The sequence below is a fragment of the Hakea prostrata genome, chromosome 10, assembly GCF_041222555.1.
Source record: "Hakea prostrata isolate BN-2017 chromosome 10, UWA_Hpros_2, whole genome shotgun sequence".
Lineage (NCBI taxonomy): Eukaryota > Viridiplantae > Streptophyta > Magnoliopsida > Proteales > Proteaceae > Hakea > Hakea prostrata.
The window spans coordinates 48,023,440-48,046,473 of NC_142609.1; the positions used below are offsets into that span (position 1 = coordinate 48,023,440).

General features: G+C 37.2%; 1 protein-coding gene across 6 annotated transcripts; it reads left to right on the forward strand.

Moving 5' to 3' along the window:
• Positions 1 to 1,650: 1,650 nt before the first annotated feature.
• Positions 1,651 to 23,034, forward strand: LOC149003589 (xanthine dehydrogenase 1-like). 6 transcript variants are annotated; one of them, XM_089136114.1, is made up of 16 exons: positions 1,651 to 1,798; positions 2,486 to 2,578; positions 2,685 to 2,814; positions 3,924 to 4,023; positions 5,815 to 5,923; positions 6,362 to 7,870; positions 9,723 to 9,965; positions 10,059 to 10,373; positions 11,110 to 11,349; positions 13,095 to 13,379; positions 13,489 to 13,710; positions 14,750 to 14,911; positions 16,318 to 16,452; positions 19,298 to 19,534; positions 21,024 to 21,197; positions 22,437 to 23,034. In XM_089136114.1, exons 3-16 carry the CDS (start codon positions 2,685 to 2,687, stop codon positions 22,677 to 22,679), a joined length of 4,104 nt encoding a protein of 1,367 aa, XP_088992240.1. In that variant the 5' UTR covers positions 1,651 to 1,798; positions 2,486 to 2,578; the 3' UTR covers positions 22,680 to 23,034. The 6 variants fall into 6 exon arrangements, with proteins under 6 accessions (XP_088992240.1, XP_088992239.1, XP_088992242.1 ...); XM_089136113.1 differs by lacking the exon at positions 1,651 to 1,798 and adding an exon at positions 1,799 to 1,888; XM_089136112.1 differs by lacking the exon at positions 1,651 to 1,798 and adding an exon at positions 1,903 to 2,358 and having other exon boundaries at positions 2,486 to 2,599.

Genomic DNA, 23,034 nt, shown 5'->3' on the forward strand with positions numbered 1-23,034 from the left:
TTAAAAGAAAAGTAAAAAATTTGCACTCTTTTCAAGAATTTTTTCACTATTTTTTTTCTACCCCACCTTTATTCCAACAAACAAACAGAATCTCATAGATTTAAGTGGAGTCGTGGAGTCAAGGGTTTCTGACTTTTTACATTGAAACCTGGCATGGAAATTGAGAAAATATGATGTGACTCCGGACATGGCTCCACGTATATAAGTGGATAGACATCTAATTTCTGCCACGTGGCAATTTGAATGAAATTGAGATTAAAAAAAAAAAAAACCAATTCTCTTCGTTCCCAGGACCGTGACGCTATAGGCTTCTAGTCCTTGTAAATACTTTGACAATTTTTGAGAGAGAAAAAAAAGAAAAAAAACCAAGTAGAACGTAGGTTGCATAAACCAAATTGTAAAATAAGAATGATGCCTCAGAAAAGTTGTATTTCAGAAGGAAGCTCTCGCTATGAGAATTGGATTGATGTTTGCATTCAGAAGATTGTAATCATCTTCTAGTAGAGTCTGGTTATAAAATACTGGTCCAATACATAGACAGTGCTTCCAGCTCCTCTGGTGGAGGATATTAGGGAGTTATGTTCATCTTTCCTCTCGTCCTCCTTTTGTTTTGTTCCAAGAGCGATAAACACAGTTGCGGATGCTCTTGTAAGGAGGGTCCTGTCGATCCCCTCCTTTTGTTTTGTTCCAAGAGCGATAAACGCAGTTGCGGATGCTCTTGCAAGGAGGGTCGACGGTTTGGCCTATTTCAATTCCTTGGCTTCAGGAGTTATGCTCTTCAATTGCCTAGGCTGTTTCGTGGGCTGTTTTTTTCTCTTTTTCTCTTTCAATTAATGAAAATTTCTTACCAAAAAAAGAAAAGAAAAGTTGTATTTGAGATTGTAATTTTTTTCCTATTCAAGCTACCTTTCTTTCCAAAAAAAGGAAAAAAAAAAAGTTGCATTGCAAAAGCTAAATCCCCCGGCTTCACAGACCCAGCCATCATTGAATTCCAGACAGAGAAGTTGCCTCTCTCGGTAGCAAGTCCATAGTCTAAATCAATCAAAACAGCTCATTAACTAGCTTTTTATGTGATGCACGAAAACAAGCACTTTCTAGGCCATCATTTTACTTTATTTGGGATTCTTTTGTAATTGGTTTGACGATGATAAGAAAAAACAAAGAAGTTTTGGATTACTTAATTTCCATCTCAGGAAACTCACTTGAGCTTCCGAAACCATTTACTTTTGGATAAACATCTTTTGCTGTGTACATCCTTCTGTTGTACACAATAGTATACTTATATAGTTATATGTTAAATAAGTGATTAAGAAAACAAAAAAAAGTAAAAGACTATTGAGATTTTTTTTTAAAATTTAAAATAAAGTCTTTAATCACCTCCTTCTATTTAGCATATAGGTGCATTGTTCTGTACATCATAGAGATGTGCATACTAGATGATTTTTTTCCTTCACTTTCAAACCGCACTAGATGTCAGAGCAGTTCTCCACTTCAATGGTTGGAAGGATTTATTATCAAAAGCAAAAGTAATGCGTGTGAGTGTGTGACCCCATTTACATACTAGAAATAACATTTGATGTCACTATTGGATGATTAACCACTAAAACCGAAAAGGGTTTGATGTCACTGATGGAGCTGAAAGCTTACGCTAATTCCTTTCATATTTTATGCAATTCTTACAGAGTTGATTTTGCTGTTCTTGATCAGATTTTCTTTTATGATATTATAATATACAAATACAAGTCCAGAGGATTCATCTAGGTTGCAAAGCTCTGAAGCTTCCTTATATTTTCATCATGTAAGGATAACAACTCTCCCTATGTAGAAAAATAGAACTGTTTCACCACCTTATTTAACAAATACATATGACAATCATGTCAACAGGAAGGTATGATGATTCTGATCTCCATTTCATATTCTAATTCAAATAATTTGAATGTTTTTGCTAATGAAGAGTTGGTCGACTGACAAGATCCATACCTTAAAAGTGGATAGTCATGATTCGACCCTTATCCTTCTTACGAATAAAATAATCGCCTGTTTCATTAAAAAAAAAAGAGAAAAAAAATTTGCTAAGTTTTTTGTGACTTCAAGATCACCAAGTTCTGCTCAAGGGCAAAGTTCTCAACAGGTTAAGCTTATCACCTCTTTGTTTATCTTAGTTTTCTTATGAACCCATGAACAAGAAATCCTGATGGGTAGAAATTTCCACTTCTAACGGAAATTTCCAGACCTTAAAACGAAGAATTAAAAAGTTTTAGTCTTGGGACGGAGAGGATCCGAACACAAGAGAACAACTACCCCGGTTTTATCTTGGGATTCCAAAGCTCTGAAGCTGATTTCGGAGCTTCTTCCTTGGTATTCCTTGTTGAATAAAAAATTTGTATTTTGGTTTCTTTCTATCCTGAATTACATGTTTATCGTAAATCTGAAGGCGGCAACATATTTCTTCACGTGGCTAATCTTGTATTTTGTCTTCTACTAGGGGACAGCGAATCCTGAGATAAAAAAGCACAGCTTTGCAATTCGTATTTATCTGGAGCTACGCGATTTTTGTATTGGGATTTGAAGCTTTGAAGTCGGTATTTGAGGCTTTGAAGTCGGTATTTGAGATTATTACTTCGGTATTCCTTGTTGAAGGATATAACCCAAAATTCTTTCTGCATGTTTTTTTTGGAATTCAGATGGGTTCGTTAGAGAAAGATGCGCAGGTCAGCATGGAAGAACCCAATGAAGCCATCTTGTATGTCAACGGCGTTCGAAAAGTATTGCCCGACGGATTAGCTCACCTTACTCTACTCGAATATCTCAGAGGTATGTTTTTTGGATATTTACTTGTGATTTGTGAACTGCATTTGTGTCGTATCTACAACTTTAATGAAAAATCAGAGAACAAGATTGGGGAAAAAACCAGGGATGAGGGGATTTTCAGTTATTACAGACAGTTATTTGTTATGCCCAAGAGTGGCAGCAACAACACCAGGATCATCTTAGGCACTTCTGGTCTTAGAATATTGGATTTGAGAATTTGTTTAAGTTCTGTTTGTGTAATCGATTGTTGGTTTTCCTGCGGTTAGTTATTGTGAAATGGGATATTTCTTTTGGGTTTGTTTACATACAAATGGAAGGTGCTCCTTGTAATATTGATTCATGGTTTTGAGTTTGACTAGGCTGTGGGGCGTATTTGTAGTCACAAGAAAACTAGTATCATTTCAATTGAATGTTGGGTAGTATGAATACTGAAGCTGGACTTCTCATTTATGAGGGTAACAATAACCTGATTCATTTCAAGATGTAATCTGTTTATGTTATTAAAATAAATGTTGAAGTTGCTAGTAGAAATTTAGAAATGGGAAGTGATTTTTATGATGATTTTATTTACAGTGAGTAACAATACAGTGGAAGTCACTTTTCTGTTTAACTTGGTCATACCATATCTAGACTAGTGTCAATGGATATAATTTGTAGGTACTCTGATATTCGGTGTTTGTAAGTAAGTTGCATTTTTTGGGCTATAATCTCTTTCTTCAATCTTCTGCAACGTGCTATTCCAGATGGGTTTCTTCTTCTGTCTTAGAGTTGTTGCTTATCGAAATCTTCATGTGCCTTGTATTGTGAGAAGGCTCCTTCCTGGCCTACATCACTATCATATTATAAAGTTTCACTTGATTTGGACATCATCTTACAATTTTGACATTGTACCCAAGAATAGAAGTTCTAACTGGGGTTTTGAACAGTCTTTCTTTCTTTTCTTTTCTTTTTTGTTTGTTTGGGGGGGGGGGGGGAGGTTTGTTTGGTTTGATTTATCGTTTATGTTTGAAGGCCTAGATAGCATCTATGCTATATTAATTTGCAATTGCCCGAATATTCAATTCCGTCCTGCAGTTGTTACAGAATGTATGATGTTCTTTATTGCAATGCAGATGTAGGTCTGACAGGGACAAAGTTAGGCTGTGGTGAGGGTGGTTGTGGGGCTTGTACAGTGATGGTCTCCTATTATGATCAACAGTTGAAGAGATCTAGGTGAGTTTTGGTTTCTCTCCTCTATTGTCTTTAGAATAAATAAAACAGTTAATGAGTTCTCGAGGGAAAAGGTTCTCTGACCCACCAGGGGAGGGTACACTAGCACTTTCTCTCTTCCTCACATTAAACGACCTTGCTGCCCTTCCATGTACGAAACCATCCTGCCACATCTCATCATGCACTCCTCAATGCTGCCTGCTCAGAGAACCCTCTCCCTATTACCTTAGTAGACTGGATGTACACAAGTTGCTTAAGTTGTGTGACAGTAATTTAATGGTATTTCCTCCTCCACCCGAAAAAGAATAGTTTTTTTTTTTTAAGATTTCTACTCACTACTATCTAGAAGAGAAAACTACTAATTGAATGAGTTCCTCATGTCATTAATGGGAAGAGTTCCTTTTTTTTTTTTCTTTTTCTTTTGTGGTTTTTGGGAGGGGGGGGGGTGGGGAGGGGGGGTGGGGGGGGGGGGGGAAGAAAGGCCATTAGGTCATGCACGAAGCATCAACAGGGCAGGTATTTCTGGCTTTTAATGAGGGTGGCACGGTCAATTCACCCTCCTCTGTTTGGGTGCAGGGGCCACGCTCCCCACAGAGTTCTTTTTCCCTTGAGATAAATAGTTATGAAGACTGAAAACCAGATCTCAGCAGTCTGCAAGCAATGCAGCTGTAGTATAAGTGTTTGACCATAAGTTGAGGCTAAGGGATTATTATTTCTTGTTGAGATCTGTCTTCATATCCAGTCCATTTCATTGAATCCGTGTGTGAAGATTGACTCAGAATGAAGAAAGGGTCCTCCTTTCAGATAAATAAATGGAAGAATATGTGAGACTCCTGGAACAATTTTCCTGACACAATAGAATACTACGAAACAACTAATTTATTCTCTCACTTCTTTGTCAAGAGAAGGATCTCTTACATTTAGCACACACCTAGCGCTTGCGTCTCTTCCTTTTGACGTTATTTTCAAACAAGAGTTTCTTAACTACTAATTGCAAAATTATGAAATTACAGAAGCGTTACTAACTTGTCAATAGAATGCCACAATATCCTTAAATACAAAAATATACTTAATCGTCTCGAAGAACTTTCTCTTTCATACAGATGAGTATTTGGTCACAGTTCGCGTTCAAATTCTTGACAAAATCTTGGAATTTTATAAATTTGAGTCGAAATCTCAGAAATTATGGTAAATGAGTATGACTCCCACTCAAAGGGATGTACTAGATTGTCCTCCATTGTTGATTTCTTCTCCTACCAACCCATCCACCAGCTGTTTCTGCTACCAAGGGCGTCATATGACTCGTATCACTGTGGATAAGTGGGTTTCTTCACAGTTTGGTGATCCACTTCTTGGGAGAGGTTACCTTCAGTATGACGCATCTTACATGTTAACAGTGGAGAACTATACTTGTTTATACTTTCAGACAATGGCTTAGCATTCATTTGTCCTATGGTCAAAGGACAATGATGTTGACTCCATCAGAGTATAAGTGGATCAATCCTGGAAAGCACAATAATTATTAGTGATACTTACTGAGTTACTGTACTTACTTCTTCTTTCATCTGGTGCAAGCATGCACAATCTATTTCATTTGTCTTGTATTGCATATTTGCTTTTTGGTGTATCTAAGCAGGAACTTTCTGAAGTTTTTTCCTCTTCCTTGTTGTTTCATGTGATGCAAGTGAGTGTATGCGAAAAGCTGGAAATGTTACATAATACATATTACTACTTAGACTTCCCACACTATTTGTATTTTTTTACTCATTAGTCTGATTTTAAAACATGCTGCAGGCATTATGCTGTCAATGCTTGTTTGTCTCCTCTATATTCTGTAGAAGGGATGCATATAATCACAGTGGAGGGAATTGGGAATCGTCGGCATGGTTTGCACCCTGTTCAGGTACGATGTGCTACCAATCTTCCTCCTTACTGATCTGTAGGTCATTTAATAATTTTTTGACTAATTAGATGGCTATCATCATGATCGTTTTTAATGGTTTTTGTGAATAATTTCAGATGCTCCTTAGAAGTAAACCCTTGCATCTTGTAATGTTTTAGTCTGGCAGCGGTAAAGCTGTGCATCTACAGCCTTATTTTGTATGAGTGCTAACTTTTTAGTGCATGGCCTGTTTTAGATCATTTGGTGTTATTTTTCAGTTTCACGTCATTTTCTCTAATATACTGTTGTTCAGTTGTATATATTAAGTAATAGATAACACATGCACATGCACACAAACATGTCTTTAAGACAGAAACAAAAAAACTGTCTTTACTAATTTTTTGTTTATCAGACATGGTAATAAATATTCAAGAATATTTGAAGTAAATTTTGCTGCAGGAATTATTAGCCAGTGCTCATGGCTCACAATGTGGATTTTGTACTCCTGGTTTTGTTATGTCCATGTATGCATTATTGAGGTCAAGTCGAACATCACCAAGTGAGGAACAAATTGAAGAATGCCTTGCTGGAAACTTATGCCGCTGCACGGGCTATAGACCAATTGTTGATGCATTTCGAGTTTTTGCCAAAACTGAAGATGCTCTATACACCAACAGTTCTTCACAAAGCCTTCCAGGAGGCGAAAGTATTTGCCCTTCAACTGGGAAGCCATGCTCCTGTAGTTTGAAGGTTGTTAACTGTGATGATAATGCTAAAGAGAGTACCACTTCAGATAATAGATACAACCCTGTCTCATATAGTGAAGCGGATGGAAGCTCATATTATGATAAAGAGCTTATTTTCCCTCCAGAACTTCTAATGAGGAAGATGAGACCCTTGAATTTGAGTGGCTTTGGTGGACTGAGGTGGTACCGGCCCCTTGGGCTTCAGCATGTATTAGATTTGAAGTCAAAATATCCAACTGCAAAATTGGTGGTTGGTAACACTGAGGTAGGAATTGAGATGAAGCTGAAGAGAATGCATTACCCAGTGTTGATTTCTGTCGCTCATGTTCCTGAACTTAATACTTTGAGGGTGAACAACGATGGATTGGAGATTGGGGCAGCTGTAAAATTGACAGAACTTGATGAAGTTCTTAAAAAAGTTGCAACTGAGCGTCCTTCACATGAGACTTCATCTTGTAAGGCTTTTATTGAACAGATAAAATGGTTTGCTGGCAAACAGATAAAAAATGTGGCATCTGTTGGTGGAAATATCTGTACTGCTAGTCCAATATCAGACTTGAACCCTCTCTGGATGGCTGCAGGAGCGAAGTTTCGAATTGTTGATGGGAAAGGTAATATTAGAATTACTCCAGCAGAAAATTTCTTCTTGGGTTATCGCAAGGTGGATCTTGCCAGTGGTGAAATTTTACTCTCAATATTTTTGCCTTGGACTCGGCCTCTTGAGTATGTGAAAGAATTTAAGCAGTCCCACAGAAGAGATGATGATATTGCAATTGTAAATGCTGGAATGCGTGTCCTACTTGAAAAGAAAAATGAGCAGTGGCTGGTGGCAGATGCATCAATTGTTTATGGTGGGGTGGCTCCTGTTTCTCTTTCTGCATCAAAGACCAAACATTTTCTTATGGGGAAGTGTTGGGACCAGGAACTGTTGCAGGGTGCTCTGAAGACATTGGAAGAGGACATTATTCTCAAGGAAGATGCACCAGGAGGGATGGTGGAGTTCCGCAAATCCTTGACATTAAGTTTCTTCTTCAAATTCTTCCTGGGGGTTTCTTGTCAAATTGATGAGGAAAAATACTTCCAGAAAATCCTGCCACAGTCTTATCTATCTGCCATAAAACCTTTCTGCAGACCACCCTCTACTGGAAGTCAGAATTATGAAATCAAAAAACAAGGGACAGCTGTAGGTTTACCTGAGGTTCATCTCTCTTCAAGACTTCAGGCATGTATTTCACCTCATTCTCCCTTTGGTTGCACAACAGAGACTCTGATATTTGAATGAAATAAAATGACTAATGTGATATCCTGAAAATAGGATATTGATCTGCATTGTTACTGTGATTCTTTGTAATCATATATGGGCATTGAGGAATCTGGTGCAGGAATAGATACAATATATTGTTCACATCATGATTTTTGAGGGTTCATACTTGGAGCTTGTTAACTGCTGTATATTTATTCTTGTTTTAATTGTTACCTTTTTTTCATATCACCTGTGATTGAACACTTAGTTTTCTAATAACTTCTGCTTACAAAATGTTAACCCTTTTTTTTCTTCTTTTTTTTCCGGGTGAATAAATTAACTTTTTTTTTTTTTTTTTGGTTATAAGAATTTAAGAAAGAAAATCTGGAGGAGAAGTTGTGTTTATTGTGGATCCGTTGATCTTCGTGAATAGTGCAATGTAATCATGAAACTGACATTTTCATTTTATTCTTGTTTCCAAGATGGAACATACAATTACATGTTTTCCCCAACTTAAAAGATAACTCTACTCAGACTTACATTAAATTCTTCAATTTTCTGCACGATGAACGGCTATTATTCTGTGGTCAATGGCTATATATTTCATAAAATCATAAATACTTGTGACTTTTCTTACTACTACTAACTGATATGCCTTTACCAGGCCATTTTAGAACCTTCAGCTTTTACCAATTGTCTCCTTGCTTGTAATACTTTGGTTGTAGTAATTTTATAAGTTGATGCATTTATGTACTTCCGTTTTCAATATTTGTAACTAAAATTTACTAGACTGCTCGATTCGTTGACCTCTATTTCTTCAGTTAGTTTTTGATTTTGTGGAATGAAAGAAGCATCTATTTGTGGGCAAGCATTGGCAGGATGATTAAGTTGTGCAATTGCAACCAGTTAAATGTGGGTTCAGAACTGGGAAACAGCCTCTCTTGCAAAGCAGGGGGTAGGGCTATGTACATGTGCCCTTCCCAAATCCTGCAGAACTAGTACATTCTTTTCTGATGAAGCAGCAGTGTGCTGAGACAGAGGGTACTTTTGAGTGGGGTCCACTGAAGCACAGCTTAGTTACCATCATCACTAGAAGTAGTGTATGAACGTACCCATTGGGTCTTGAGCATACATTTAAAATTTCTGCATTTGAGATCCAACTGGAAGTTTTAGACATTTCTCTTTAAATTCTGAGTTCTGGATTGGTATCAATGTTCACTTTGGCCATTTCTAGTCTCATTATGGAGTTACCATATCCTATCTCTATCCGAATAAGAAGAGGCTGTCTATCTTCATTTGCCTCTAATTTGAGTGGAAAGTGGGAGAGGAAATAGCACTGGATACATGGGATCATTTTTTTTGGGCCAAAGATATATGGGTTCATTTATGAAGCCTTTTAAATTGTAATTGGTTTTCTTATTGCCTTCAGAATTTTTCTCTCATTTATATTTCTGTTTCTCCGATGTGGTTCCTACTGATCGAAAGCTTGAAGAAATTTCTGTTTATTTTTCTTTATTTTAGTATCGCGTTTTTGTTTATTAATACCTGCTGTTCTCTGTACCCACACCTTATTTCAGTAAAACCTGAATTTACCATGCGTAACTTAATTGGCCTACCATCCATTAACATCCATCTATTTTGCCGTTGGTCTCAATTGATCAGCTCAAAACCACACCCCATTTTTTTTATTTCTTTTTTCTTTTTTTGGTTGGAACTGCACACCAATTCGGTTTGAATAACAAACCTAGAGTTTGTAGAAGCGTGTGTTGTTTTAAGTTTCATGCACAGAATCGTCCTTGTTTAGTTTTTCTTATATCATATCTATGCACAGGTTACAGGGGAGGCTGAATATGCTGATGACACCCCTATGCCTCCTAACGGTCTACATGCTGCTTTCGTGTTGAGTAGAAAGCCTCATGCTCGCATTCTATCCATAGATGATTCGGAAGCCAAGTCTTCACCTGGTTTTGAGGGTTTGTTTCTTCATAAAGATGTACCTAGTGCGAATAAAATTGGGCCAATTGTTGATGATGAGGAGCTTTTTGCTTCAGAATTTGTAACTTGTGTGGGACAGGTATATATATCTTTTCGTGTAATATTTTTGTCTCACATGTCCTCTTAAGTTTGTAAGTATGCTGATAGAGAATTGTGTATATATTGGTTGCAGGTTGTAGGGGTTGTCGTTGCTGATTCCCATGAAAGTGCAAAATTAGCTGCAGGAAAGGTCCGGATTGAGTATGAAGAACTCCCTGCAATTTTATCCATAAAGGATGCCATTAAATCTAACAGTTACCATCCTAATACTGAGAAAATTTTGGAGAAAGGGGATGTAGAACATTGTTTTCAGTCAGGTGAATGTGACAAAATTATAGAAGGGGAAGTTCAAGTAGGAGGACAGGAGCATTTCTATTTGGAGACAAATAGCAGTCTGATATGGACAATGGATGGTGGCAATGAAGTTCATATGATTTCATCCACTCAAGTAGGTTTAGCATATTTGAAGCTATAATATTTTGTTTCCTTCTTCTTCTCTCTCTTTTTTTTTTTTTTTTTTTTCATTGGTATAGCGATGCATTGACCCTGCCTTTCTTTGCTCTTAGTTAGATTTTTATTCAAGGCACTTCTTTAATTTGTTATTTTCCATTTTGCCACTCCCCTCTTTTGACTTGCCTACTGCTGTTGCCTTTGCTACACTGGCATTTGAAATTGAAATTTATGTTGGCAGTACCCCCAGGATAAATTTGTTCATCAGTTTCTAATATTTTAGCCATTTATGAAAGTAGCCTCGGGGCAATGGTAATGTTGCTTCATAGTGACCAAGTGCTGAATGCTTCAAGTCTCTTCACGGCCTCTCCCTTACCAGGGGAAAGGCTGTATTCATTATTACCCTCCTCAGCCCCTGCAGCTGTGGGAGTCCCATGCTCTGGAACGCCCTTTTTGTGGTTTATTTACAGTTTGCTCTAGAATCTAGTTTTTTCTTTTATTTATAATATTTGTGCTTTTTGTTGTCTTATATTCAGCTTTAGTCTAGTCAAGCTCAATAATAAATTGTGCAAATTATTAAATGTTATATTATTTATTTTTAGATTTACCAACAAAATATTATATCTTTTTAATCCCCATATCTGAATTTAAGCTTGATAGTTGAAGAATTAACTTGGACTAATGTATTGCTTTGGTTCGGTTTCTGATGGAACTATTCTGGCAATGGCATGCAGGCTCCTCAGAAGCACCAGAAATATGTTAGTCGTGTTCTTGGTCTTCCCATGTCAAAAGTTGTTTGCAAGACGAAGCGGATTGGTGGTGGATTTGGCGGAAAGGAAACCAGGTCGGCCTTCATTGCTGCTGTGGCTTCTGTGCCATCATATCTTTTGAATCGGCCTGTAAAAGTGACACTAGACAGGGATATAGATATGATGATATCTGGGCAACGACATAGCTTTCTTGGAAAGTACAAGGTACTTACTGGTCAGGGAGGTTAAATTTGCTATTCAGAAAAAAATGAGGTTGAATTTTGTTATATTATACATTGCTTTATTTAGAAGGTAGCTCATTTAGGATGGAAAAGGCTTGTTGTTGTTGTTATTATTTTAGCACCTATGCAGCTTGGGATGCTTTAGGATCGCAATCTTCAAAGTGGTTAACTTGAATGTATGTTAACATTTTTTATTTTTTGTTCAATGGAGCTTGTCTACTTCAAATGCTAACAGAAGAATAAAAGTAGCTGCTGTTTATTGTATAATAAGAAAATCTTCTGTTTTGTTTTTGTGGCTATGGTCACAAGTTCAAATCCTGGAAAAAGCCTCTCTAGAAACTGGGGTAAGGCTACATACGTTTGACCATCCCCAGACCCTGCCTAACGTAGGAATCTTGTGCACGAGGTATGACGTTTGGTCACTAGAACATTCTTTTGACTGTGGTCACCAACATTCAGAATGCTATTTTCCATTTATGCAAACAAATTTAAGGTTTGAATGGAATTCACCTTGATTGATAGATTTCATGGTTTTGGAGGAATGGTACACTGATATATTATGAGAAACAATGTAAATATATGTTATTGTATTTCTGTCTTTCTATCTTGCTTTTGAAGAATGAACAGGTGCTCTGTATTGCATTTCCATCTAATAACTGAGAAAAAAAATCTGTCTTTTAGGTTGAAGTTTTAAGTTGTCATGTATATATTTGATAACATTTCTGAAGCACTAGGGAGTTGTGCTTCCTATTCGTTTGGAAAGAAACTAGCCTTTGATATTATATTTGAAGTTTTGATCTTTTTGCCTACATGTATTTCTTGATTGCACATCCTCTTGGTGTGCATGAGAAAATATTATCCTCCTTCCATCATGTTGCTGGTATTCTGTTAGTGTTTTATGGTGCGGGAAAAAAAAATACCACACTGCTCAGTGTCAGACCAGCAAAGGTCTTTGTGTGAAAATCATATGATGAATAATTGGCATGCTAATGCTAACTGTGACTGTATTAGCCTTGAGAATGTCGTTTGAGGTGGTTTTTTTTTTTTGGGTTGTGGGGGGGGGGGGGGGGGGTTGAATAAAGAATTTATTAGCAAAGAATCTCCGAAGGGGGAAGAGAATGTACAAAGCAGAAGAGGGGGGGGGACCGTCCCAGGAAGAAGCCCAGACCACAGGGGAAACAGAGAGAGAGAAGGGGAGGGGGGGGGGGCTACAACCAACTAGACGGCAAAAAAGAGGAGCCAAGACCCCAGGTAACAACAATCTGGTATGCCCATGTTGATTGGAGGCTTGGGGAAGCCCCAGTGAGGAGTAATGTTATCCAGATCAAAGGAGCTAAAAGAGTTAGGGACAGGCCTAAAATGGCCACAAGAAAGGTTGTAAGGAATGACAAGTGTAGCCTGGGTCTTGTACCAAGTATGACCTCTGATAGTGCCTTTTGTAAGGACAAGGATACATGTTGCCAAACCATTTAACTGAGATTTCCCTCACATCCTGGGATGAGCCTCTTTCCTCTAATTCATTTGCATTTCAAACTTCTCATCTTTCATTTCTTATTTCTGCATTTCTCCATTCCTCTTATTTTCGGTTGTTGTTAACTCTAAATCTCCTACTGTTACAAATGATGGACATAAATAATAAGAAATAGTTACTTGGTTGTCATTGTTAAATTTAACTCTCCTACTATGACAAACCATGGATACACAATAATAAATAATAACTTGTTCTAGGTTGGATTCACAAGTGAAGGGAAGATTTTGGCCTTGGATCTTGAAATCTACAATAATGCTGGAAATTCACTAGACCTGTCTCTGGCAGTCCTTGAGCGTGCTATGTTTCACTCAGACAATGTCTATGAGATACCAAATGTGAGAATCAGGGGAAAAGTTTGCTATACTAATTTCCCTAGTAACACAGCTTTTCGGGGATTTGGTGGGCCTCAAGGCATGCTGATTACAGAAAACTGGATCCAACGAGTTGCCATGGAACTTAAGAAGAGTGCTGAAGAAATAAGGGTAAAGTTGTCTAGTTGAAAATTATTTTTTGTGACAATAGGTTTATCATTGTTAGTGTTCATATCATTTTCACCATTTGACTTTAGTTTCAATGTCTTGATTCTCTCAGGAGATAAATTTTCAAAGAGAAGGATATATTTTGCATTATGGTCAACAAATTGAGCACTCCACATTGGCCCAGGTGTGGAATGAATTGAAGTTATCATGTGAATTTTCCAAGACCCGGGAGGAAATTGACCAATTTAATATGCACAACCGGTGGAGGAAGCGGGGGGTTGCTATGATTCCAACAAAATTTGGCATTTCTTTCACAACAAAGTTTATGAATCAAGTAAGTTGTGTTCCACAAGTGGATCTCTAAAATGCACAATGGTTTACATTCCTCTAAGGCTCAGCGTGGTGTACTTGATTACAGCTGTCTGACTCCCCCACCCTCCTCATTATTTGTAAATGGTTTGGTTTTAAGGTTTTCTTGATGGTCCTTTTCAAGCCGAATTTTATATTGAACCTTCCAATGATATGCTTATATGTTTACGACATTGTCCGAGCAAATAAATAATCTCTAGTGTCAATATGAAACATGTCCATTCTAATGTAAGTTATTAGAGCTTGAATGTGTGAACAAATCCATATCCACTTGAAAGTTGACTTTGATCCTTATATTTTTGCTAGATTGTCTGTTTCCTTGTTAGCTTGTCATTCTTTCCTCTTCTGAGTTTCTACAATATGTGCATTTCAAAGTTCCTTGAATGAATTTCTTGAGTTTTTGGCATATACTCTTCAACACAGATGTACTTTACCTGTTCAATGAAAGAGTTATTTGCACTCTCTGCCCTGACATTAATTGGAATATTTCCTTGATGTTCATTGTAATTATCTTATCGTTCTCAGTTATGAAAAAGTCAAAGCTGATCAATGAACCTTGTACATCTTATCTATTTGTTGTGCCCTTCTGGGAGTTTTCATATGGGTATTTTAATTTGGCGATGAATCTTGGTTGAAACAAGAAACAAAAACCAAAATGTCCATAATAAGGTTAATGGAATTAATTCCTAATGCTATTACATTGTACTTCATCAAATGATATATCTTACATCTTATATCTTTTTCCCTTTTCTGAAATTTTATATGTTTGTTAATGATGCTGTGCTTTATTTGTCATCCTTAAAGACATAGATTTTTTTTGAAATTAAGGACATAGATGTGCTTCACTCCAAAAGAGCTATAGGACAGATCATTAACAATGTAGTTTACAGAAAAAAGCTTCTAGTAAAGTCTAGCGAATAGTGTACAACCCATTTATTACTTGTTTAAGTTGTGTTGGTTTCTCTTATTCTGTTGTCAAATATTTTGTTCCTTAATGACTGCAGGCTGGTGCTCTTGTTCAAGTGTACACTGATGGTACTGTCTTAGTAACCCATGGAGGTGTCGAGATGGGACAAGGTCTACATACAAAAGTTGCTCAAATTGCTGCTTCATCCTTCAATATTCCACTCAGTTCTGTATTTATATCAGAGACAAGTACTGACAAGGTTAATTTCCAACATGAATTTTTTCATATTAGACTGCATATTTCTGTTGTCTTGATTGTTTGTGCTTTCTGCATTAACAATAAATAATTAGAGCTTGGCTGATGCTTTCTGTGATAGGAGGAGATTATAGAGTGCTTAGATATTTTTGACTGACCAGTCTGATTTTTACTAGTTATTCCAAAGCCAACTACTGGAGCAAGCTTTCAGTGAAAGTTTGTGTACCTGATAAATTGTTCTACGGGCTTGAGGTTTTCCATTTCTTTCTTTGGTTGGTGGTGTTGAGTTTGCTAGATTGTTTTTTCATGACTCATTAATTCTTGGGAGTTGTAAAAATTATTAACAAAGAAGTCATGATGCATTTTTATTTTCTCTTATGGCAGTCTTCAGTTTTAGTTTCCTCATTTCTCTGGTAGTCCGTCTTGTGGTCAAGACCCCAGACAAGGAGGCGGGTACCTCTACCAAGAAATGGAAGGTTTTCCCCACATAGAAGGATCAGTTTGATGAAGTTAGGGAAATCAAGCACCCCGGTGTTAAATTTAAGAAGGTGACTGATCGTACATCTGAAAGTTGAAAAAATGTAAGAGGCATGCTCTTGACTGGGCCAGAACATCTTGTGGGTTATTTAAGCACTTGAAAACATGAGATAAAACGCATGCCAATGTTGAAAAAAACTTGGCCAAATCATTATTGTGTACTTGCATTGCTTCCTGCTGCTTAGATATTTAGATAAAAATTATCCAGTGTGATGGAGCCAGGTAAAAGCTGGAGTTTTGAGATGAGTAGAAGAGGTAGAGGCTCTTAGGCCCCACTGTAGATCAAAAGATGAGGAGGAAGGTGGGTGGATCTATACTGACTGAGCAGTTGGGAGTCTTAGAAGTTCTATCCTTAAAAATTATTAATTTGAAATGATCTGATTAAGACTACTTATAACCTAAAGTTCATTGACTCTGCTTCTTTCTCTTTTGTGTTATAATTACCAATGGATCATTTTAGACTTCTCCCATCCTAGCATTGTCAGCAGGTAGCCAATGACTTACAGATTGATGATGGAACCCCCCCCCCCCCCCCCCAAAAAAAAAAACACACACACACTGTATATATACATGAAAGATTTGGTGGATGATTTAGCTCCATATTTTGGCCTTGAATCTGTCCTTGATCGTAGAGCAGCTGCATTTTTTTAATAAATTGGTAATTTTCTTGATCTAATGTGTTAAAATATGAGCAAAGAGTATCCAGTAATTTTTCTTCATCTATGAGTGGTGTGCATAAAAACATGTGTGAGACTAGATACTCAATTCAAGTTACTTAAACTCTCTATTGGACCATATTGGAGATGGATACCAAGTTGGCAATTCTCTTTTTTCATTACCAAAGCAGTTTTGATGTATTTTCCTGTCTATTAGGTCCCCAATGCATCACCAACAGCAGCTTCTGCCAGTTCGGATATGTATGGAGCAGCAGTTTTAGATGCTTGTGAGCAGATTAAAGCACGGATGGAGCCTGTTGCATCTAGGCATAAGCACAGTTCTTTTGCTGAGGTAATCCTGCCACTATATTTATTGTCACAACAATTCTAGTGGTCTTGTCAACTGGTTCTTTTATTTGACGTTCCAGTTCATGCTATGTCGTGAATGAAAACAACAATTGAACAAATAAATGAAAATTGAATTGGAAAGAAGAGTTAAAGTGAAGATTAGGAGAAGAAAAATATCTGGATGATATGTAGCAAAATGAAACAGAAAGAAAGCCTTACAAGGGTCCAAAGTTCTTAGATAACCATTTATATATGTTTTAAGGCCTGTATGAAACTGTTCATGAAAGGAAGAAGAGCAAGGCATAAATAGGAAGACCACTTAAAATGAATAATAACTGGGAAATAGTTCTGGGAAAAACACAAAGCAGAAAGATGCATTGACATGAAAAAATGTGAAAGTGTTATTCTTGGTACATGAATAGAAAAAAATTCAAGGGAAACTCAAGTTTCGACCAAGTGAAAATAGGAAACTTAGGTGTGTAAATTTGAGAAAGAATAAGGTGAAGAACGATGGAGAGGAGAAGATGGAAGTGACGACTTTGCTGTGGAGGCTTAGATAGATCTCATGAGCACTCCTCAAAATAACTTAGTATTTATAGGCTAATTTACAAGTTGATTCTATATAGTAAATAAAGTAGAACCAAAATAGGAGAGCATCAACCAATTTCAATTGGTATAGAACACCTAATTACCGCCTCTTTTTCCTATCGAGAGCTAACTCTCGGTGGAACTTTCCTTTCCCAAATTGCCCTTCCTAACAAGGTGGAAACTTGGGAATTTCTTGGAAACTTGAGACTTTTTGATGCAGAATTGGCAGCAGATACAAAAGAGAGAAAAGCCCAAAGCTCAAGCCCATTAAAGCCTAAGGACATGACCTAAAACAGCCCATGGCTTGCATGGGCTAGGACTATTGGAATGGGTTAAAATGAGCCCATGGTTTCATGGGCTTGGATTACTTTAGTGGGAGAAGACCAGCCCACATATTTTGAACTAAGCCCAAGTCTAGCTTTGAAAAGTCAATAAAAGGAGGTAGTATTGGGGTGTAGTAGGTGGATTCTCCATTATTGTTTTGACTAGTGGTGTTGTGTAGTTGAGTTATTAATAGGTAGGTGGTGTTAGCTAGTGGTTGGATGTTGCCATTAATATTTATGTCTCTTTAGAATGCTATATAAAGAGACTTATGTAAGAGGTGAAAAAAACAACTTATGAATTGAAATCAAATTGCTTGCTAGCATTCCTCCTCTTTGGAGAACCCTTGTGTTTGATCAAGGTAGGTTGGTGTTCGATCCAATCGATCCACCTTGCGGTGTGAAGCCCGGGTGTTATTTTGTTGTCCTTATTGTTCTCTTAATTCTCTTATATTGTTCCATCCATTCTTCTTTATAGCATACTGCTGTTTTGAAGACCTAGTTAGTCCTTGTTCTTAAACCAATATCCTTGTTCTACCACTTTGGTTTTCAGCCTTCCATTATATCTGAATTTTATCTACCTTAAGTCCATCAAATTTGCAATTGTCTCCCTGTGAAAAGGTCCTATTTGGCTACTGTTTTGATCTTTCAAATACAGTACTACATTACTTTTTCTTGCAAGTTTCGACCCTTGGGGTTGGAACTCGGCATTTAGGCTAATTAGAGTATGAAGAACACATTGACACATGCATTTTGCTAAAAAAATCAATGTAGATAAGTCATTCAATGTGCATAACATCAATGTAGAGTTATCAAAGAGTTATCAAAGAAGTATGCTATAAACTTAGCTACTTAAGTACATAAAATTCAATATATAGTTTTTAACTTCAAAACATCAAATACAAAGTAATTGAAAATAAAAAGAAAGTACAACCAGTGCCGAGAGGAGTGCCTTGGTGGATCCCATCCCGTGCGCCGAGTAGCCTGTAACATCCTCTCCTCCGACCAACGAACATAGACATCCCATGACATATTATGCCTATGGTTGTCGAGATAATCGACAATTGTAGCTCTATAAGTCTGGTCATCAACATGCCTAAGATAATCAATTTGAGAGAATACACAATTTGGATAGGGAAGTCTTGATGGAGGGGTATTGGTTGTGGTATTTGGGGAAACATGATAGTAAGAAAGAAAATAAATAAAAAATTTGGGAAAACCATGAAACTTGCATGAAAAATCTCAAGTTTCCAAGAAATTTCCTAGGTTTCCCTGAAATTTCCCTGATTTTTTTCTCATAGTCGGGTCGAACCAGGTTTTGACCCAGTTGGGGAAATTTTCTAGTTTCGCATGGTTTCGTAAAAATTTCCCAAGTTTCGATGAACTTTTTTTCCGCTCCCCCATGGTTTTGTTTTGAGGTTCTAAAAGTGCGAAAATTCGATGATTTCAATCGAATCTTGTACAATGGATACATGTACGTGTGATGTGCAATTATGTTGATGGAATCTAGACAGTGTTTGCCCCTTTTTTAGTCAATCACTGAATATCCTACAGGAACAGTTGTAGGGTATTACAGTGGGGATGCTTTTTCAGGGTTTCTTCTTCTTCTTTTTTTGTTCCTCTTTTGTGTGTGTGTGTGGGGGGGGGGATAGTGGGGGAGAATCTTTCAACCTTCTTTCTCTCTCTTTTCTCTTTCTGGTCATCTGTTAAATGTGCTGAAAAATTATAAGTCACTTACATTTGGTTTAACTAAATGATAAAGATGCTTCATGTTCAGGTCAATCAAGTCAGGTGGCTCAATAACCTGATTCTTGAGTTGGCTGATCCAAGGCACACAAATTGACTCTTGCAAGTAGACATAGAATGTATATTTTCCTTCATTAGTTTGCACTTGTACAGTTTATGGACACTTGATATTGAAGGTATTTTATTCATGATCAGCTTGTAATTGCATGCCACCTGGAGAGGATTGACCTTTCTGCACATGGATTCTACATTACACCTGAGATTGGATTTGATTGGAAAACTGGTAAAGGAGTTCCATTTAGGTACTTCACCTATGGTGCTGCATTTGCCGAGGTCGAAATTGACACTTTGACTGGAGACTTCCACACCAGAAGAGCAGATGTTTTGTTTGATCTTGGATTTTCTTTGAATCCAGCCATCGATGTGGGACAGGTATTCTCATACTTTTTCGTTTTTGAATTTTGTTATATGTTAAATAATCAATGGTGTACGTAGTTCCATAAATGACAAAGTTATTTCATTTTCCTGCTACATTATAATCGTGATAATAGCCATAGTTTTGAAGATCACACCTGGGAGTCTTGGAGCCTTCAGGACATCAAGGTGATGCCTCACATCATTTGATGTAGGAATGGAGATCACTTTGGTTCATCTAGTTGGTTGGGCGGGCACCTACCAGAAAAAATATATGGAATCATCAAATCTTAAAGCTTGCTATGCTCTAGTTTCTGGTTAGAGAGTTGCCGTTTATTGTTATTTGCTGCTGGAACACAGTTTTCATCCTGTGGGACATATGAAATAGCATTGAACTGAATTATATTTTACTGGTACTTTGTTGTGAATAAATTGGTCAGCTTACAATGGATATTAAATCTATATGCAACAGCTGATTTCTATAATTGGCTATTATTTAAACATTAACATGTCTATAGACTCTACTAGGTATACTGGATAGAGGGGAAAACTCAGGGTGCCTTGTCGCTCCGATGGGCACCTATGCACCCCTCCATTGCCTTGGGTCACCTTGGTATCTTAATTACTATGGCAATAGTAATTACTTCGTTGCTATATAGTTACTTATCACTGGGAAAACCCAGTAATAATTCTTAACTCCATCCTTGTGTTTTTGAACCAAGCTCAGAATAGGTGTGATTAAACATTAGAAGATACATGGTTTTGTGCTTGATATCATACAAAAGGAAATTTTCAGAATTCAAGTGTTGGTCAATTTTCTTCACCATTGAAGTATAATTGAAGAAAATTGCAAAGTAATCTCGAAGATGGTTTATATGTCTGAGATTTTAACTCATGCCCCCTCCACCAGACTTGACAACTAAACCTATGTCATGAGGAGAAAAAATAATTGGAGGGGTGTACAATGATATCAAGTACTGAATCTCCTCAAAGAGGTTTTTTCTTCTTCTTGTCGGATACCCTAAAATTGATGTTTGATTATATTCTGGTTGCAAGGACTCCAATACAAGATACCTTTTCATACATGGTACTTGCTTAGGGAAAACGTTTAGGCTTATATTGAAAACAGTGTTCACCTTACAAAGTCACTTTCTATCATCAATCACCGCGAGTAGAAAGCCTTGGTCTTGTTGGCCCCACTCGCTATCGGATTCGAACCGCGTTTGAATGGTTGGCTACTGGAGCAGGTCTGGGTTTCCCAAGCTTACTGAAATTGTAAATATTTTCTCATCATGCAGAGTTAGATGGTCTTGTATCTGTCATTTGCAAGACACTGTTTAGAGTACTGTTATCTGATGTCTAACTTCAAAAAGAATTCTGCTTCCTTCCATCTTTATATTTTCAATGTTCTTGAAAGGAGTGAGAGCTGTTTATATGTTTTGTTTGTACCACTGACTACTTGAGGTTTTTCTCATAAATACAACATGATGACATAATATTCTCGTAGATTGAAGGGGCCTTTATACAAGGTTTGGGTTGGGTTGCGTTGGAAGAGCTAAAATGGGGTGATGCAGAGCACAAGTGGATTGCACCTGGCCAGTTATATACCTGTGGACCTGGGAGTTACAAAATTCCTTCTGTTAATGATATCCCTCTCAAATTCAATGTGTCACTTCTTAAGGTAACCATGTTTCCAATTCTTGTTAGCTCAAGTGCTTGATGTAGTGCTTTTGTCAGTTTTTATATTTAATTATTACTTTACTTTTATGGAGATTAATATTTAGAGCAAATTGCACCGGCACCCCAAAATGGAGGCCTTAAAGCACTGACACCCGACTTTATGTTTGAAAAATAGACACTCCAAAATTGGATTTTCGTTGGACACATTAGTCCAATTTGTCACTAAAAACCGTTCAATCATTGTTTATTTTCTTTCAATCAAAATATGAAGGAAAAAAGAGAAAAAAAAACAGTGATTTAACAGTTTTCAGTGACAAATTGGACTAATGTGTCCAATGAAAATCCAATTTTGGGGTGTCTATGTTTTTCAAACATAAAGTGGGGTGTCAGTGCTTTAAGGCCTCAATTTTGGAGTGCCAGTGCAATTTGCTCTAATATTTATTATAGGCTTTAGTGCATAGGATAAGAATGTCTTCTGAAGCCTCTCTGCTGGTCCAGATGCTGATGTTATTAGTCAAGACACTTGACTTAGAACTTTAAGCCCTCATAAGACATCAATGTCAACTTATTAATTGCCATATAACTGAGGGTGGCAATTTTACACATGACCCACCCAGACAACATGGAGACAAGGATTTTGAGGTTTTGGGTCAGGGAAAGTTGACACCTCAGGTTTTGACACAACCCCGCATTGCTATTTAAGGGTTGAGGGTAAATAGCAAAGGTGGTTTCTCTGTTTTTTCTCCTTTTCTTTTCTAGGGTGAGGAGGGTGGTTGTTGAGGTTGGCAACTCACTCGTCCCAACTGAGAAGATAGCTTTGATGGCTGACTTGTGCATAAGAAGCTAATCATAATTTAGGTCAAAACTTGTTCAATATTCATGGAAGTCATCAGATCCTGTCTCCCGAAAAACTCATGATAATGATTCATAGGATGTGTGTACCAAATTTTTTGATCACTAATAGTATTGTAAAACCCTGTACTGAAATTTCTGTGTTGGATATTCCTTCAAACAAATTTTTGAGCCATGTCATTCACCAAACAGTACATGAAAAAAGAATAGTACATCTGAATTTAGTATACTAGATTAAAATCTGGCATTGTTATTACTGATTGGTGAAATCCATCTGTATAGAAAAGATTGATATGTAGGAGAAGAATTCTTTATATGGTAAAAAAATTCATTTATCTCAGTTATTCACCGAAGCTCTTTTGACTTGGATTTACTTGCCACTTGATAGGATTCCCCTAACACGAAGGCCATTCATTCATCTAAAGCTGTGGGAGAACCTCCATTTTTCCTTGCCTCATCAGTTTTCTTCGCCATTAAAGATGCGATTGTGGCTGCAAGAGCAGAGGTGGGTCGTAATGCCTGGTTTCCGCTTGATAATCCAGCAACTCCAGAGCGGATCCGGATGGCCTGTTTAGATGATTTCACTGGGAGATTTGTGAGATCAGATTTCCACCCAAAACTTAGTGTGTAATGCATTTCATTGTTGCCCTCTGATTGTTCCTTCATCGAAATCCCACTACAGCATAGGGCAAATTTGTACATATGATGTAACTATACAGATGGTATTTGTAACTTATTATTAGGAAAATAATTTCAAAAGGTGATAAGTCTCCCAAAGAACTTAGAATCCTTGCTAACGGTACTCGGGTCTCGAGCCCGAAGCCTCTTCCGAAGAAGCTTGTTGTCAAAAAAACCTTCAGATGCATTTGGTCGTTGTTAGTACATTAACTCAAATTTGTGTAATACCCTTTTCCATGGCACCTCATAACTCTCAACATGTAACTTCCAAGTTCAGGAATGAAGATACATTGGCTTTTTTTTGGGGG

What these genes read in the sequence shown, in the direction of transcription:
- LOC149003589 (XM_089136114.1), top strand. Translation starts at nt 2,685, where the DNA reads ATGGGTTCGTTAGAGAAAGATGCGCAGGTCAGCATGGAAGAACCCAAT. An exon ending in TTGTAACTTGTGTGGGACAG is followed by an intron (nt 9,966 to 10,058) that starts GTATATATATCT and finishes TATTGGTTGCAG; the next exon opens with GTTGTAGGGGTTGTCGTTGC. An exon ending in CAACAAAGTTTATGAATCAA is followed by an intron (nt 13,711 to 14,749) that starts GTAAGTTGTGTT and finishes TAATGACTGCAG; the next exon opens with GCTGGTGCTCTTGTTCAAGT.